We start from the raw sequence: 17284 nt of genomic DNA, 5'->3' as shown, positions 1-17284 counted from the left end.
CACTTATTCAACACCTTCTGTGTGCTGGAAAAACTCAGTAAATATTGTAAAATGGGTTTTCTTAATGACTCAATAAACATTTATTCAGTGCCTTTTATGTGCTGGGTGCTGGAAAAACTCAATAAATATTGTAAAATTGGCTTTCTTAATGACTTGAGATTTCAACCAAACAACATTGAAGTATAAGAAATGTCTCTCCTGGTGGATAAAAAAATACATTTAAAGTGCTTTGTTTGGAGGCTGGCACATGGTAGATAGAAAATGTTACATGATAATGGTGGTGCTGGTGCTGGTGATATTGAAAACTAGTTGATTTGATAATCTTTACTCAATTCACTTGCCAGAGTTTGTCCCTCTAAGAAACCATTTATTTTCAAGTAAATGAGGACTGATCTTGTAAGAAAGAACTTCTTTTCTCAAAGTAACTGTTTAATAGGTGCAGATTAACATTCTTTATTACAGGGTAGGCTTATAATAAAGAGTCTAGAGCCTGGGAGGTAATTCTCACTACTCAAAAGTAAATTAATTTTGACTAATTTATAAGTAAATATCAGAGTAGTTGGGCTTAGAAGTTCCCATAATATAAAGAAATCAGAGGTACGATTATACATATGACAATGACAGTAAAAAAAAAAACTGCTCACCTACTTTGTAAAATAATTAAAGGTAGACCTCATGCCTTGGTTAAAAAGAAATGTGTTCTTTTACATTCTACGTTAGTTTACGGTAGGCACCATTTACTGTGGGACATAGACAGGGATAAACAGGTGTAGACGTTTGTTCTTCTTTGTCATTTATTCTTTCACAGTCCCTTAGTATTTCAACAGAGTTTGATGCACTCTGTTGTGGGTCCTTAGGGCCTTAATTCTCAAAAAAAAAAAAAAAATTTGTTTTCCAAAATCGTTTTTCCACACAATAGGAAGTGCCTAAGTATGATAAAAAGTCTTTTGGTGACAGCAAAGTAAGAACTTATTATGCTTTCAGGCCAATAATATTTTAGTGTGGCATAAGCCAAGTTCAATGAGAAATTAATTTTCACCAAGGGCTGTCCTTACCTCAAATATGTTTGAAGGCTCATTGTTGTACTGATTGGATATTATTTCTGACTGGTCACTGCACCACTTGAGTCCACCCAGAAAGCTGTCTGTATCCAAGTCGTTCACGTCTAGTTCAGAAAGGTCAAGTTCAGGAAGATCTGGGCAAAGAGGCTGGTCTTCACCAACCAGAGCAGCACACTGCAGGGGGCAGGGGAGGAAAGAAAAAAGCTTTCATTAACTGCAGGAATTTATTAAACTGCAATAGCATGTGATAGGAATTAAGCCTGGTTAATTCAACGACACCACCAAAGCTGGTTTCCAGGGTTTTAGTCCCCAGAATAAACATCCTAAATTCTTTAACTCACTTTGCTCCCAAAGGATACTTTGCCAGAACCCTTCCATCCCAAATTCTACCTCCAAATCCATAGTAAATGCCATGCTTCCATGAAGCCTTCTCTGATTCGTCCAGTTAGAAATCAACTTAGATTTGTTGGTACCTCTTTGATAGTTAGCACTTACCAAGTTTCAAATTGTTTTCTGGTTAACTATATGCAAAATTTCACTCTACTCTTAGAGTATAAGCCCTTTGAGGGAAGGATACAGATTTGATTTCACCTTGGAATTGCATCACACGTACGAGAGATAAACGATGACTAAATGAGAGGAAAAAAACCCCATAAGAACTATACCAGGAAAACTTTCTCCATTTACTCTCTCTTTAACCATTATAATCCATAAAATTCATTTAGCAACTAATGATGCAACGTCCTTTAACATGTCTATGGTTCTCTTGAATTGTTATTTAAATCTTTTACTTGACTTTTCATGAGATTCTGAACTTCTCAAACAGGTCAAAAATAAATCCATTGAGATGAAGGACAAAAATCATATTTTTTATGATCTTTGTTATCTTCCACTATGTGTAACTTGCAAGTCTTCTGTGTTGGTGTGTGCATCTGTGTATACCGTTGGGATCACCTGAAGTCTGAAAAGAAAAACCACTCTAGCACACCACAACTATGTTTTTGTTCATCATTTATATATTCCTAAACTATGCTCTAAGTGAATTCAAAAGAACAATTTTTTATTTGGAGTTTTAAAAATGGTTTCAATATACTGAGAGGCTTAAAATACTCTCTACTGGGACTGGGCTGCTTGTCACCTCCTTGCACAGAGTAAGTGGTCTGTTAACTCTCCTGCACTGTGGGTTTCTGAGGAAAGTGGACCCGCTTCCTAAGGTGGGCTTCTAACCTCGAATTGGCTATCTGACTGCTGTTTCATCACTGCCCATTGTGAAGAACCCTGCAGAAACTTCCTTTGGAAGGGATCTGGTGACGCCAGAGCCATAAGGACTTTATCTATCTGCAAGCCGAGGGGTCTCAATTGAAAGACACACTCTCTGAGGTGGTACCCTCACGGCCCTCCCTTCCAAGGCCAGGAGAGATGCTGGGGAGTTCTTCCCATCCAGGCAGCAGTTGGGCATGAAGCTAAAGATACTGCTTGACATTTCGATTTTGAATAAAATAAGTTCTACGCAGATTTTTTTTCTCAAGCACCCCTCATCCCTGGCAGGCTACATTACACGGGTCATACGCAGCAGCATGTTTGTAAGCAGCACGCTGAGAAGTAGGTACTGGGGAATGGAGCCAGCAGTTGGTAAGGGGAGGCTGGGAGAAGGCTGAAAACTCCTGCACTTCCTCCCTAAGACCACTGGGCCCCACTGAGATCCCAAACTGCAGGCACAAAGGTAATGCCAAGAAAGGGCAACCCCCTTCATCTCAACTCTTCCCTTATCATTTTATCGGTCTTTCTCTTTTATTATTGGAGTTAGCCCAAAGTTACAGATCTGTATACTTGACTAGATTGATAAGTGAGCGGAGGCTGGGCTGAAGAGAAGATTTTGTTCTGGGACAGTGTTTGGATTTTGTTACAGGCATAACACTTCCCAGTCTCCACACTTGCCCACTGCTTGTCCTCCAAACACAAACACACACACCCCCACACACAGTTAACTCTTCCACAACACGACCAATTCAGAGACAAGGGGGGAACTTTTTCACTGGTGCAAAACCCACTAGGATTAGGGGAGAGTCCTTAAAATAAAAAGCCTAAACAACAAAAATGACGACAAAAAAGAATAAGTTAGACAACGTAGGATCTCTACATCTGGCTTAAATTCCTTTTGTGGACGGCATACTCTAGAACCCGTGTTCGGGAATGTTGATACCAACTGGTGGACAACTTCTTGCTGTCTCCCTCTTTAACAGCCCTCTCGAGGCATGACTTCTCCAAAACCCTTTAACCTTTCAGAAATATGTATTTTTCAGTAACTTTTGAAAACCATTCAAAAGATCAGATCAATTTTTTTGTATTTTACTCTGCCGTAATTCACATATTTCTTTCCTTTCCTCTCTCTGTCTGCCTCTCTCATTTTTGCTTTTCTGTTATCATTGAAAAATGTGCATGTGCTCTTGCCAATGCTGACGTGCTAATAAAATCAGGGCTTCTGAACGTGGCATTATCCTGATAATCTAAAACACATTAGTGGCAGCAAGTGTTCCTGTTATTAATTTATATTTGGCCTTTGGATGATGCCAGACTTAACAGTCCGAGCCCTGTAACTGTCCTCATCTGACACTCTGATATTTACTGCTTCCCTATACATCTGTAACAGGTGTGCTTTACTGCAATTACAGAGACACATTCTACTGCCTCTTCGCAACTATGACAGCTATTTCACAACCACAGCCTTAATTTTATAATAAGATTTAAGAGGATAAAGCAGTCACTAAACACAAAAGGCTAATTATTGTACGTTATTTCACCCCAACAGACTTTTCTCTTAGTTAAAGAGCAGACAATAAATTAGCTTAACTGCACTGATGATAATGAAACATTATAATTAAGTATAATTCTCCATTAACCTTTTGGAGGTTTTTGTGCCATTGATGGTAAATTTTAAAGAGAGAGAGAGCAGAAAGAGTGGACTTGGCCACATTAATTACATTAATGAAAAAAGAACCTGACTTCTTAAAAAAAAAATTAGGACAGGGGATAAGGGGCAGGGCAGGGGTCAGTAAAGAATGACAGTCTTAGTAGAGTGTATGTCATCGGAACTGTCTCTATCAATCTTGGTAAGCTTACTGGACATCACCTTCATTAAACTGTGAAACACGGGGCACTCTGAGTAGCTATAGTGATAGAGGCCTTTATTAACCAACGTACTGTCCCGTCATTATGTGCAAAAGGGCATAATATGTTTTAGGATGACAGCAAACATTAATGATTCAAAAAATGAAAGTGGCCTACGCTACCTGCTGCTCATAATATCTGAGCCTGGCGGAGGTGATTCCCAGGGCTGCCACCACAAAGGCTGGGCTGCTAGCAGCCTGCTGCCTCCAGCGCAATAGAGAAGCGACTGGCCCGTCTCAGCTGACCGACAACTCAATCCACGGCTGGACAATTAGCCCGAGACCTCACCTCCTTAAGAACAAAATTAAAAAGCCGGTGTCCTAAACGGTTCTGACGCTTATTTGAAAATGACCGCAGGAATGCCGACGAGGAAAGGAAATCTTCCCTATTTCCATATGATCTAGTTCTTCAATCAACTCCTAGCAGCATCAGGAAGAATACATGATGGAAAAATGAAACTGCAGCAGCTGAGACCCACAGTGCCAGCCAGACAACCGCCCGCAGGATACTCCAGCTACTCGAAGACAATTAGAACTTTGAAGCCACTTAGAACCCTGAGTCGTAAGAGCTGCAGGAGGTACGAATTATCCATAACTCTTCCACCTTACCAAGAAATCACAACAAGAGAAGAACAGTTACAATCTGAAAATATATATCTGCCAAGGCAAGAGAGGGCAAACGGAGCCAGCATTTGCCAGCCCAGCGAAGAGTTAAGGATCCAGGGCATGCCTCACTAGAGAGGAAAAATGCATTCGCAGACGGCCTTGGCCAAATTATTTTCACTTTAGATGTGTATCGCAGCACCACATGGACATCTTATTTAATCAAATCACGTGTAGCCCTTGATCCTCCCCTTACCCTACGTGCCCCCAGCTTCCCAGAGGAAGCTCTCCCAGCCCTTTGCCAGATTCATTGTTAGCTGCTCAGATCCTCCCTGCAATTCAATTCGGGTCCATCTCACCAGAGTCCACAGAAAGTTTTGCTTGTTTCCCAAGTTGGCCAAACTTCCCGAGAACATTCCATTGTGTTGAATGCGAACATGCCGCGGTCCTCCGTCCCCCCCGCTAGTCACTCTAGACTCCAGAGATTACGAGGAAACCAGCTCGCTTTTTTCCCCCCTGTATGAATTGTAGCCAGCAGAGACTGTGGAATTGATGTATTGCCATCTATTTTTACACAAGCAGTGAGCAGCTCCACACACAGTCCTGCATAAACTCTATTCTCTCTCCGGCTTCAGGCAGCTCTCCGTGGTACAGAGAGATTTAACCATTGGCTTCCCTGCCACTGACGCTGATGGAAAACCTTGCACTGTAAGGCTTTTTTTTTTTTTTTTTTTCTTTACTGGCCAAAGCTTTCAACCACATAGAGGAGTTTTAAAGGAACCAGCTTTGTTGTTTTGTGTTCTGTGGGAAAAGCAATCTAAAATAGCCCAGCAGGATTATTTAGGATTCTGTGAGTTCTCTGATGAACAGAGAGGGAAGAAGAAAAAAATCCAGACTAGAGTCAAAACTGACTAGATTTGAGCCCATCTATTTTAATATTTTTATCTTCATCTTATTATAAATAGAAATGGCATTTTTCCAACCAGGCCACTAAACACCACTGGAAAGACTTCAGCTTCTGATTCATATCAATATCTTAGGGCATAAATATTGCATATGAGTAGAAACAGAGCCAAAAGCACATGGAAAGAGTTTCTAACTGCAACAGATCCTGATGACAGCAGCTAAGCTTTGATTTGTTCACGGTATCTCAGAGCCACCTTAAAATAGCAAACTTATTGGAGTTAAGATAAGATTGAGATTCCCTTCCCAAAGCTCCTGCCGGGGCTACTCTGCTGCCTCCTCTCCTCGCCCAAGCCCAAGCCCTTCCCCCTCTTACAGGAATAATTGCATTGCGAGGGAAGCTTCCGTCCTGGCTGCAGTGCTGAGCCCAGCCCCACCTCACCTCGATGTCACTCCATACAGAGTCCTGGTTGCACATGTCCCACGCCATCCAGCTCCTGAATGACGCCAGTCAAGCTGTTTCAACTCCAATCCACAGTGACACAGAGCACACACTCATGCAGGCAACCAGCCCCTTACTGAGAGTGAACTGAAGGCACCTGTCTTACTACAGTCCCCAGTCACATGACAAAGCTATTAAAAAGTAGGCTGGGCTGTCACTCACCCAGCCTCCCTTCTCCTGTGCTGCTAGCTGCTCAAACTCGTGACGTCACTCAAAGGCAGCCCTCTGCCTCAGTGAAGTAACGCTTAAAAAAAAAAAAAAACGGAAAGAAAGAAAGAAAGGAAACACTTGGACTTTTGGAGCATCATGCTGTGACTAAAGCCAGCTTTGAATGCCACCGACTCTAAATGGAGCCCTGGCCATATAATAACTAAAATCCCCTGCAATCTTTTTTTAATTTATTTTCCTTCCAAAACAAGCAAGTGGCAAAGCTCTCTGTTTCATGACAGAGTAACTACATTCTGAGCTAAAATGTGGACTCCCTCAGAACTCAGATTTGAAGACATCCAAGAGGACTTGGTTTGGGACTAAGGCAAGATCTTATCACATGATGGATTTTTATGAGACATTTTCTAATTGGGGGAAGTGTTTGAAAACAGAGAATGGGGCATGCTTTCTTTCTTTCTTTCTTTTTTTTTTTTTTTTTGCTTATTTAATCAACAAAACAGCCTGTATTTGTTAAGGTATAAACAAACTCCTCTACCCAGAAATCTGCTCTCCCTGTGGCAGTAGGGAATACCAGCTCCCGAGAAGTCTTACTGCAGTTTACTTTGCTCCATATAAGGAGAACAAGCAACAAAATACCACCCTTTCAGGGTCCTTCTAATTATTTTCATTTCTCTCATAGGCTCTCAGAAAACAAGTGTTAGTAAAGACAGTCGCTGCCGCTTTGCCCAGATCAGCTTAGTTTCCCGGCTACCTTTTTTTTTTTTCATACATGTAGCATTTCCTCTGCAACTGCCTTAGGGTGCCTTTTTGAATAAACACTGGATTCCAACCCTAGTACCCTGGGTTGTGCAGTTTACCTTTGAGATCAAGAATGTCCATGGAGTAAGGGAAAAATACCGACATGCTATTAGCAGAAATATTCATTTCTTGAGCTTTTTCATTCTTTGAATTTTTCAGCTTCTAGCCTGAGACAATGAGGGCTAATGCAGGTTCAACTGTTTTATGATGACACTACATATTGAATCCATAACAAACTCAAGGTACTAGACAACGCCGGAAAACACTTCCCATAACACCACAGAGGTCGGATTTAACCCTTCCAAGTTCCAGAGTGATGTTCACGTGGACATATATTTGTGAATATACATGTTTTTATAAAATTTTAAACCCCATATATTTTAAAAATCAACTCAGTCTTTTACTTGATAATTACTCATCTGAAAAAAAAATTCCCCAGGTATCTAAAAATGGTTCTAAAGCACTATTCATTTAATCTCCTATTCTACTAAGTTTAATGTAATGAATTCGCTATTGTTCATTCCTTTATCAGGAAAAGAATGGTGATTTGCTCTAAATATAAAGTTGTTCAAATATTAAAGTGAAAGAAAAAACAAACCAAAAAACATCAGACTGTTTCTTCTTTCAGATCACATCTATTTTCAGAAATTTGTCTACTCTGAGATCTGCAACAAGTTGCTACTATATTCCTGAATAATGTGAGGAAATTGACAGTTTGTCATTACTGGACATAAAACGATGGCCAAAAGCTTTGACGTTTTAAGTTAGCTGAATACATTTCACTGGCACATTTTCCCTCTTACAAATAGCGGAAAATTACCATAGTTTTAATTTTCCAAATCAAGAAAGAACAGGAAAATACAATCTCAGGAAGGCTTTTATACATGCAATTAGTGGCATTACTCTGCACTCCCCACAAAGAAACACTAATTTTCTTCACAATGATATTCTGATTTAATGTAAAACTACAGTAAATTATTAAAATGCAGGGCAAAGGTCATTGGCTCTGTGCTCAACACAGTCAACTGTGAAATAATATTGGTCACTTGACCGAGAAGACTGATGTTTATTCATTATTATCAGGTGATCCCTGTGTCGTGATATTCTCTGATACTTTTGTGTTCATTGAATGCCAGGCATCCATTATATTTATGTGAATATATATATAATTTTTAATCCTATCTTTTAGAGATGTTCTTTACACTGGAACATTCTGTATTATTATTTTTAATATTTAACCTGTTCATATTATGTTATCGGGGTTTTCTTGTTTGTCTTTTTGCTGCCTAATTCCACTTTTTCTTAATCAAATCAGCACATCCACTGAAAGCAAAGGTGGTTTTATATATACATACATTTTTTTTTTCTTCTTACCATCACGAAGAGGGTTAGTTAGGAGTCAAAACATTGAAATGATTTATAAACTCCAGCATACTGCAATTCTTCCCTCATATTTCTATTACTGTCCACATAAAAATTTAAATAGATTCTTGGGGAAAATTAGAGTACCTTCCACTGTTGTTTTTTTGGTCTCAAAATTACAATTCTAATGAGAGGGATACTCTAGAGGTCTTATAACTTGGTTAATTAGCTCTTCAGATTAAAGTTTCTCTTCTGTCCAGTTTTTCTTTTCTCAGGAGAACATAAAGTGTTAGTTGCTCACCAACCTTGGTCTTTCCTGGTTTCCCAGGATGTTTCTATATATGATTCTCCCTCAGGCCTTGACTGTTTCTCTTCCTTTCTCCCTGCAGCTCTCTTTTCACCCCTTCATCAACTCTGCCTCCAAGATTTCCAAATGTTTGGTTTCAATCAACAAGGATCTAGTGAAACCTTACTGTGTCCACAGCAATGTACTGCAAGGGCTGCTAAGAAGGCATATGTCATGAACACAAGGGAACTTACAATTTGGGGGGATGACAGACCTTAAAAACACAGAATAATCTGATATGAAAAACACAATGCTATTTTGGTCAATATCCGATTCCTGTCTTCCTTAAAATACACCCTTTCTATGTACAAGGTTCTTCCACTAACCATTAAATTCACACCCAATCAACCCCATTTTGTCTCAACAATAGAAGGAGGTATTTATTAACATCTGTTGAGTGCTCATAATTTTCCATCTACACAGAGCCTGGACTCCACCCCAATGGAATTTCTCCCTTCAGTAGTTCTGTTATTGTTCCCCAAGACTCCAACATTGGTGGAGGCAAGAGTATCTATCCTTAAAGTCGATAACAAGAGAGAAATTAAACCTTCAAGAGAAGAATTCAATTCTATGAAAAAAATTTGACAAAGTACATGATGTTTGAGTTTCCTTCCCCTCTCCTGCCCCAGATTACAAGGCTTTTGCTGCCCTGCCTATTTCAGACATCTGCCACTTATAAAAAATAAACACCATCAAACCCAAATACCCAAGTAGACAACAGCAGAGACAATCGGTTTTGATCTCATTATTGAACATAGGTGAGAACTCAGAAGTGAAGAGCTACTAGTATAAATATCTTTGCTCATGTGTTTTTCTAAGCTTACAATAAACTACATAAGAATAAATTTAAGGCGAAAAGTTTATAAGGAAGAAAAATGGGGAGGAAAATATACAGCAGAGTTTACAAGGGCTAGACACTGAGATTAGCATTTTAGATACCACACTTCAATCAATTTAGTCCTCAAAACTACCCAATAAAGATGATCTGTGTACCCATTTTATAACTGAGAAAAATAAGACAGAGCCAGGATTTAGATAACAGCTGAAAAGAGCATACAGATCTCTGAAAACCCTTCTAGGAAGAACTAAAGTTTCATAATAAGAATAATATTCATTCCCAAATCAAAAGCACAAAGTCCCCCGAGGCAACTTAATAACCTAGAGACTGTCTACATAGCTGGAAACCAACATTCTTGGGAATGCTGCCTGCATAGAAAGGAAAGGGATCTGCCCAGAATGCCTAATATTTTTAAAGTTAATCATTGATAACGGGCATTCAATTGCTGGCTTTAAATTCCTAGAGGGGCTAACTGATCCTGAAACCCCACATCAGTCTGAGCACGTGCTCTGAGCCCCTGGGACGTGTTTGAAGCGGCTGCTGTGCAGGGCACAGACGTTGGTAGCAGGGCAGGGTATAACAAAGGCCTCTAGCCTATACCCACTCTAAAATGAAGTCTTATTTTACACAAAATCACCATGGTGATGGCACTGTGAACTAAGCATATTTGGGAAACAGAGGAAAATCAGTAGTCGGCTTTAATGCCTCCTAGCATTTGTTTATTTTATCTTCTAATAAATTAAACAACTTCAGCAACCTCTGTCTCATCTCCAGCGAAACCTTCTGCAGACCAGCTCTATGCAACTGAGCCTGTATTTTAACGTAGATCTCAAAATCTGCTCTTGGCATTTTTCACATTAAAGTAAAAAATAATGTGCAAATTAATCCAAATTGCAATCAACTGGACTAATCTAAACATAAGGCAAGAAGTATGCTTATTAGGCCCACAGATAAGAGATAATAAAAGGATGGTTAAAATCTGATTTCGTCTGATGCTTAACTCTGTTGTATTTGTGCATTTATAGACATTTTCATTTACCTTAATTATTTCAGGTTAATTCATCTATAATGCAGCGAGTTATTGACTATTTAAACAAGAAATGTTCAATAGGATTATTTAGCATTTTCTTTTACTGAAACTGAAAATAAAGCACATCATATCTTTTTAAATTTGTTATTATTTAAAATTTTAAAGTCCTATCGAAACTCAATAACATAATTCACTTGGTAAGAGAGATATTTTATCCCCTAACTGAAGTTACTGAAGGCCAGAGTAACCTCAGGTAGAAACACAAATTATTAAATTGGAATAAAACTGTTAGTCAAACAGTTCCCCCTGTTTGGTACTTATTTCTAGAGCTGGGGTCTTAATGAGCCTAACTTTTTTTGATTGTAGAGAAAAAATTGTATTTTCAACTACTGTTGAAATGGAAGAATTAAATAAGTGAAGTTTTTTTTTTTTTTTTCTTTTTTTCAATCCCACCAGGTAAGATTCAGAAGGGTTTTAGTTATTTTGCTTTTGTTTCTGTTGTGGATTTCTCCAGTGCTTTGGTATTTGAATTTTACTCTAGCGGAGTGAATATATATCCTAAAAATGTGGGGATGTAGAAAGGAAATAAATTTTCATCTTAGGAAGCAATTAGCTTAAGGTCTAGCTAAATTTTGTGATACCTTATATAAAATCTTATTTTTTTGCTAGCCCAAGTAAACACGGGATTTTTGAGGAAATATTCTTAATCAAGAAGACCACTTCTAAGACTGACCTCCACATTTAGCAGTTCAATCAAAAACAGATGTCAAATACTACTGGTCAGATTATAAATGAGTACAAATTTTTCTAGAGGACAATCGGGCAGTATGTGTTAAAAACGTTAAAAATGGGCATCCCCACAGATCCAGAAATTCTACTTCTAGAAGTTCATCTTAAGGAAATAACAGGGGGATATGTGCAAAGATTTTTAGTGTGAAGATAGTCAATGCTACATAATTTACACTATTGAAAACTTGAAAGCAGTGTAAATGTCCAACAATAATGGCCTAGCAAAATAAATAATGGAACACTATATATATATAAACTCATATATATTCATACACATATATTCATTATGTATATATTCAATGCTATCATTAGAAACTGTTGTGAAATACATTAGTGGCATAATGAGAAAATGTTCAAAATATATTAAGGTTTAAAATTATGTTTGAAAAAACTATAATCACAACAAATTTACATATAAATATAGGCTCAGAAAGACAGAAGAGCTAAGAGGATAAGGAGAAAATATAATAAGGTGTTAATAGTGGCCGATGACATAAGTTCTATTAAATTTGTGTGGGGGGGGGGTATATGTGCCTTTCTGTAATTTTTTTAATTTTCTATGCTAAATGTGTATAACTTTTATATTCAGAAGAAGAATAAAAACTATTCATTTTAAAAAGAAACACAGAGATTCAGACTTATAACTGTGCCTTCTTAATATACAGGGAATGTAGCAAATAGAAATAGCCCCTGACATCCAATATAAGCCTCAAGATTTATCACATATTTAAAAGAAAGCCATTTCTGTCTATCAAATCGAGTCTAACAGCCACTCCCCTCAGGATGCAAAGCTGAGAGAAGTCACTACCTCGCACCTTGAGAAACCTCTGAGTTCCGAATTATAGGGAGAGGAAAGCTATCCACTATTAGCTTGCCTCGGAGGTGGGCCCAGACCACTGACACCCAGATGCCACAGCCATCTTCACTTTGTTTCTCAAGTTGAAATTTCATCAATTAAGTGAAACAAACATTCCATTCTAAACTGCAATTATCCTTGGTAGGGTTAAGGGGATTTCAGTTATTTTTACAAAAGCAGCTATTTGTTAATCATATTTTTTATTCCCTTCTAGCATCTAGTGGAGCTCAGAAGCACATACCAAGAAAAAAAATAGTAAATGCTTTCAGAATGTTATGACTGAAGTATTAAGAAAATTTCTCAAGAAGGGATTGTTACTGACTAGGGAATAGGAAGGGGCAGTTCTAGAAGGAAGAAGGGAAGAGGTGCTGGAGATGTGGCTTCTACTGGAGACCACGGAAATTGACTGGATGGGGAAAATGCAGTCCACGTTTCAAACCAATGACTGGCAAGTGAACTTCTGGACCACAATGTGTTCCAAAACGGGGAGCCACCTGTATAAATGCTGTCATGTTGCAGCCCTGTTCTTGGGCAAGAAGCTCATTCTGGGTTCTCCAAATGTCACATGAGACCTGGACCCATCTCCTTCCCCCTGGAAGGCTGACTATCTCCACAGGAATGGAAGCTGTATTATGAGCCTCTTCGACTTAGCATCCTTGCAGTTTCATGGGCCTTTCCTGCAAATCACTCTTCCTACACTTGGGTGATCATTATTTTGACCATTAAGAATTCTCATGAGAAGATGGTTGATGGGGCTGGAACCAAGTTCAAGTTCATGAGATATCAAGTGATTACATGAGGCTCAAGTCTTCCTGATAAGTAGAGTGACTTTGTGGATCTTGATTTAGCCCAAAAGAGAAGGACAAGGATGGTAGGAAGGACATGGGTCCTGCAATTCAACTTTGGGCGGTTCACTTAATGATTCTGCGCCTCAGTTTCCTTATCTATCAACAAAGATGGCCGGATTCAATTATATCTAAGATCCCTGTCAACTCTCAAACTCAATGCTGTATCTGCCTTGACAGACACAGGCAACCTGGGAAGACTTCTCTGCACGGGGTGAATCCAAATGTCTCATTGTACAAAGGCACTAGAAATCAGGGAGGGTGTACAGGAAAGGTATCCGGTGCTCAACTTTGCTGAAAAACCACAGCTTCATCACTTTCATAGCAATATGGATATTTAACTTCCTAACCATTCCAGAAAAAGAATAGAGGAGAACTGGTGAAACATAATACTTTCATGAATATTGGCTGTAAGAAGACCAGCTTCTACAGACCTGGATTTCTTACAAAGCCCAGGTCATTGCCCCAGAGAAACAGCAAGCTTTCATCTTGTTTATCATTAATTCTATTAAATGGTACAAGTTACGTAGAAGATCAAGTCCCTGCTTGCATAGTAAGGATGAAAAACACACAGCTGGTATGATAGTGACTATTCACTTCTGCCTGCATATAGATGCAATTTTACATACTAACATGTGATTTGGTTTTACAACAGGTAAGAAATGATGTTACCCAGAGAGAGAAGATAGAAAAGAGGATGGATCCGAAATTCAGGGTTTTGTAACTAGGAATAAGGTCTAGGGAAATACGAGCTTAAAGTAACACTTTTGCCTCCTAATACCAGAGCACTCCCCCCGTTAAATAAACAGCTCATGGTACTGGGTAAAAGAAGACCTTACCTTTTTTTTTTTGTAATTTGAGAAGGATCATCTGAGATATTACTTTAGGGTATGGAGGCAGAAAAGAAGGACAAAAGCCTAACATAGGTTATCCTGGCATTATTAGCAAATATATTAAACCAACTCTGTATCACAAGGTATACAGTTGATGCATCACTGGGAGTTATCGAGCTTTCCTGTTTAGCTCTGTTCTTTGTACATATGACCCTATTTATCAGGAGGAAGATCTGTGCTTCAGAGCCAAATAATATCACCAACTTAGAGACCTTCCTTTAGCGCTGAATGAATAGCCCAGCTGCAGCCACACTAGATTCCCTAATAGGACATTTGGAGAGGGAGCCCTGGTAACAATGGAGTAAGCAAAGTAAGACCAGGTGAATGATAAACCTCAGTAAGGACAAAGCCTTGACAGACCACCAGCTCAAACAGTGCTGGACACTCCAGCAGGACAGATTTAACTTCCTGTTTTCTTGCACCCAGAAAAAAGAAACAACAAGAAAACTAACATAAGAAAGCTTGATTTCTGAGCCTGTGAAACAGTCTCCAAAAGGCAGTTTACGAGTTTCCCTCTTCAACAGTCCAAAAGCTTGATTATTCTTTAAAGAGCCCAGGTTGTACTTTGCCCCAAGCAGACGATCAGAAAGGATTCTTTTCCTACCTCTTTTCAAAACAAAAATCTCTGACAACTCCTGAGGTGTAAGTTCCTACCATCCATCTTAGTACATCCATTTCCATGTAGGGTACCTAAAAATAGGCCACACCTAACCTTTTGCACAGTCGTACAAAGCTCCTTAGTGGGAACTCCAACTATTCAATCTCCTGTGGGTATTTTCAGACTGTGCCCTCCTTGCCTTCCCTATTGTATTACCCTATGTTGAATATTGCGTAAAAACACAGAACAAGAGAGGTTTGCTGGGAGGTACCTTACACTGCAACCGTTAAGGCTCCATATTTGAGCTTTGTGATTTTGTTTTAGACTGAATCAAATGAAACTGTGGTTAATAATATTCTTTAAAAAGCAATTTAAATAATAATTAATGTTCAATAAACTTATTTATTCCACTGACAATATTATGGTTGTTGAGGTCCTTCCACTTCAAAAGTATAGCCAAGTATATCAATGAGAATGAATAAACTTCTAGTACACATCAAAATGTACATAATTTCCACAAACATAATGTGAAGCAAAAGAAGCCAGACACACCAAAAACGTACATACGTACTTACGCTAGTCATTATACAAATAAGTACAGAAACAGATATACCTAATTTATGCAGCCAGAAGTCAGGATAGAGGTTGCCTTTGGTGGTGGTTGGAGGCTGGAAGGGGCTCCAGAAAGCTAGTTATGGTTTATTTCTTGTTGGCAGTGCTAGTTCCATGGGTCTGTTCAGTTAGTAAAAGTTCATGGAACTGAACCCTCATGATATATGCACTTTTTGGTATTCATATTATATGTCAATAAAAAGTCTAAAAAGCATAGAGAAGAAAGAGAAAGAAGTCTTTCTATACTCCCAAGTTTTAAAGCTTGCTACCTTTCTGTTAAAAAAAAAAAATCTGAATGTTCAATTTATCTCAAAAATCCAGTAAATCACATAGACAACCAGAGTGGAGTAGGAATCAAGGGATCCGATGTGCAGGTTTGTTTGTTGACCTTGGACAAAGCCATTTCACCTTTCTAGATCTATCTTCTATCAAAAGGTGGGATAGGATTAGGTATCTCTGAATGTATTTCCTAAATGAATGAAGTGAAGGAAACTTCCAACCCTATACCTTTAGTATTTTGCCATTGGTTTAAAATTTGTTATTGAAGGGGGTCACTGACTTGGTGTGAAAACAATGGTCCCCTTCTGTGAGAACATAAGCTTTGGGATCAGTCAGCGCAGATGTGCCACTGGGTATCTTCCTGTGTGAGCCCAAGCAAGTGACCTAAACTATCAGACCTCTCATTCTCAGCTGTGAAAATGGCAACGTAAATACCTACTTTACATGATCGGTGTTAGGGTTCAATGAGATGTATACAAGCCCAGTGCTTAGCATATAATAAGTACACAGTAATGATACCTGTCATTCACATACCAATACTTAAAACTCATTGAACATCAAACACCAGTAGAATAAATACATAGGTTTGCTTTTTGCCTGGCTCCCCCATCTAAAATAAGTCCTGAAAGCAAAGCAGAGCAGACTTTCTTTCGAAGTCTTACATTAAGCCAACTCTCTACGAGTGTACACACTATGGGGATGCCAAGTGCCTGTACCTGAGGAAGGGAAAAGCAGTCTCAGACCAGCCTCGACCTGGCTCTACCTCTAAAGAGACCAGAAGGAGTAAGTGCAGAGAACAGTTTTTGTTTCCATGTTGCTGTCCACAAAAGTGATCTGAGCCAAAAGTCTTTCAAGAGTTTCTCTGTTAAGAAACAAGACATCCATATGGTGCCTGAAAACTGACAAGACACCATGAGTTTGCAAATTCGAGAAGATCCGCCAAGTAGCAAATCATGTTTTAAAATGATGATATCTATGGGGTAAAAGTGGAAAACAAAGCCGCAGGAGCAAAACAATTCAATATAAAGTCAATTTTGCCACCAGTGGCCCATTAACTAAATTGTCTTAGCATTCATACTCTTCTCGAATTTGTGATCAATCATACAATTACTTTTTAAATTGATAAAGTGACATAAAGGGTATGTTACGTTTTGTTTTAGACAGTTGAGGCTTTTTTTTATTTCAAGTAATTTTTCTGTGTAAGGATATCCATATACGTTAAAAAACTATGTTAGCATATACATTTAAAAAGTTGGCATATACTTATGTATTAAATATATATTTAATATATTTATATATATAACTATATTAAATATTTATATTTAATATAGTTATATATATTTATTTATATATTTAGTATATTTATTATATGTTAAAGTATATATTGTATATATTAAAGTACATACCTTGGCATATACATTAAAAAACTGTGTTGTCCAATGCAGTAGCCACTACCCACCTATGGCTACTGGGCACTTGAAATGTGTCTAGTCAAACTTGAGACATGCTGTCAATGCAAAATATACAGAGGATTTCAAAGTCTTAAGTGTGAAAAATTGAATGGAAGATATTAATAATTTATAGTGATGACATGTTGATATAATATTTTGGACATATTGGGAAAAATAAAAGAT

The 17284-nt window shown here is 38.4% G+C and overlaps 1 protein-coding gene across 3 annotated transcripts in view; it reads right to left on the bottom strand.

Moving 5' to 3' along the window:
* PPARGC1A (PPARG coactivator 1 alpha) overlaps window positions 1-17284 on the bottom strand; it is a 294886-nt gene that overhangs the window by 88015 nt on the left and 189587 nt on the right. The window contains exons 1-2 of one of the 3 annotated variants that reach the window (XM_060012745.1): window positions 6177-6696; window positions 1056-1235 (exon numbers count right to left, since the gene is read on the bottom strand). In XM_060012745.1, coding sequence (XP_059868728.1) covers window positions 1056-1235; window positions 6177-6224 — 228 coding nt within the window. In that variant the 5' untranslated portion in view covers window positions 6225-6696. Of the gene's footprint in view, window positions 1-1055; window positions 1236-5190; window positions 5474-6176; window positions 6697-17284 lie in introns of those variants that run through there. The other 2 variants (XM_060012744.1, XM_060012743.1) reach the window with 2 other exon arrangements.

Source organism: Delphinus delphis, chromosome 5 (assembly GCF_949987515.2).
Source record: "Delphinus delphis chromosome 5, mDelDel1.2, whole genome shotgun sequence".
Taxonomy (NCBI): domain Eukaryota; kingdom Metazoa; phylum Chordata; class Mammalia; order Artiodactyla; family Delphinidae; genus Delphinus; species Delphinus delphis.
Note: the sequence above shows the minus strand (reverse complement) of the source record. Positions and strands in the feature narration are given on the sequence as shown.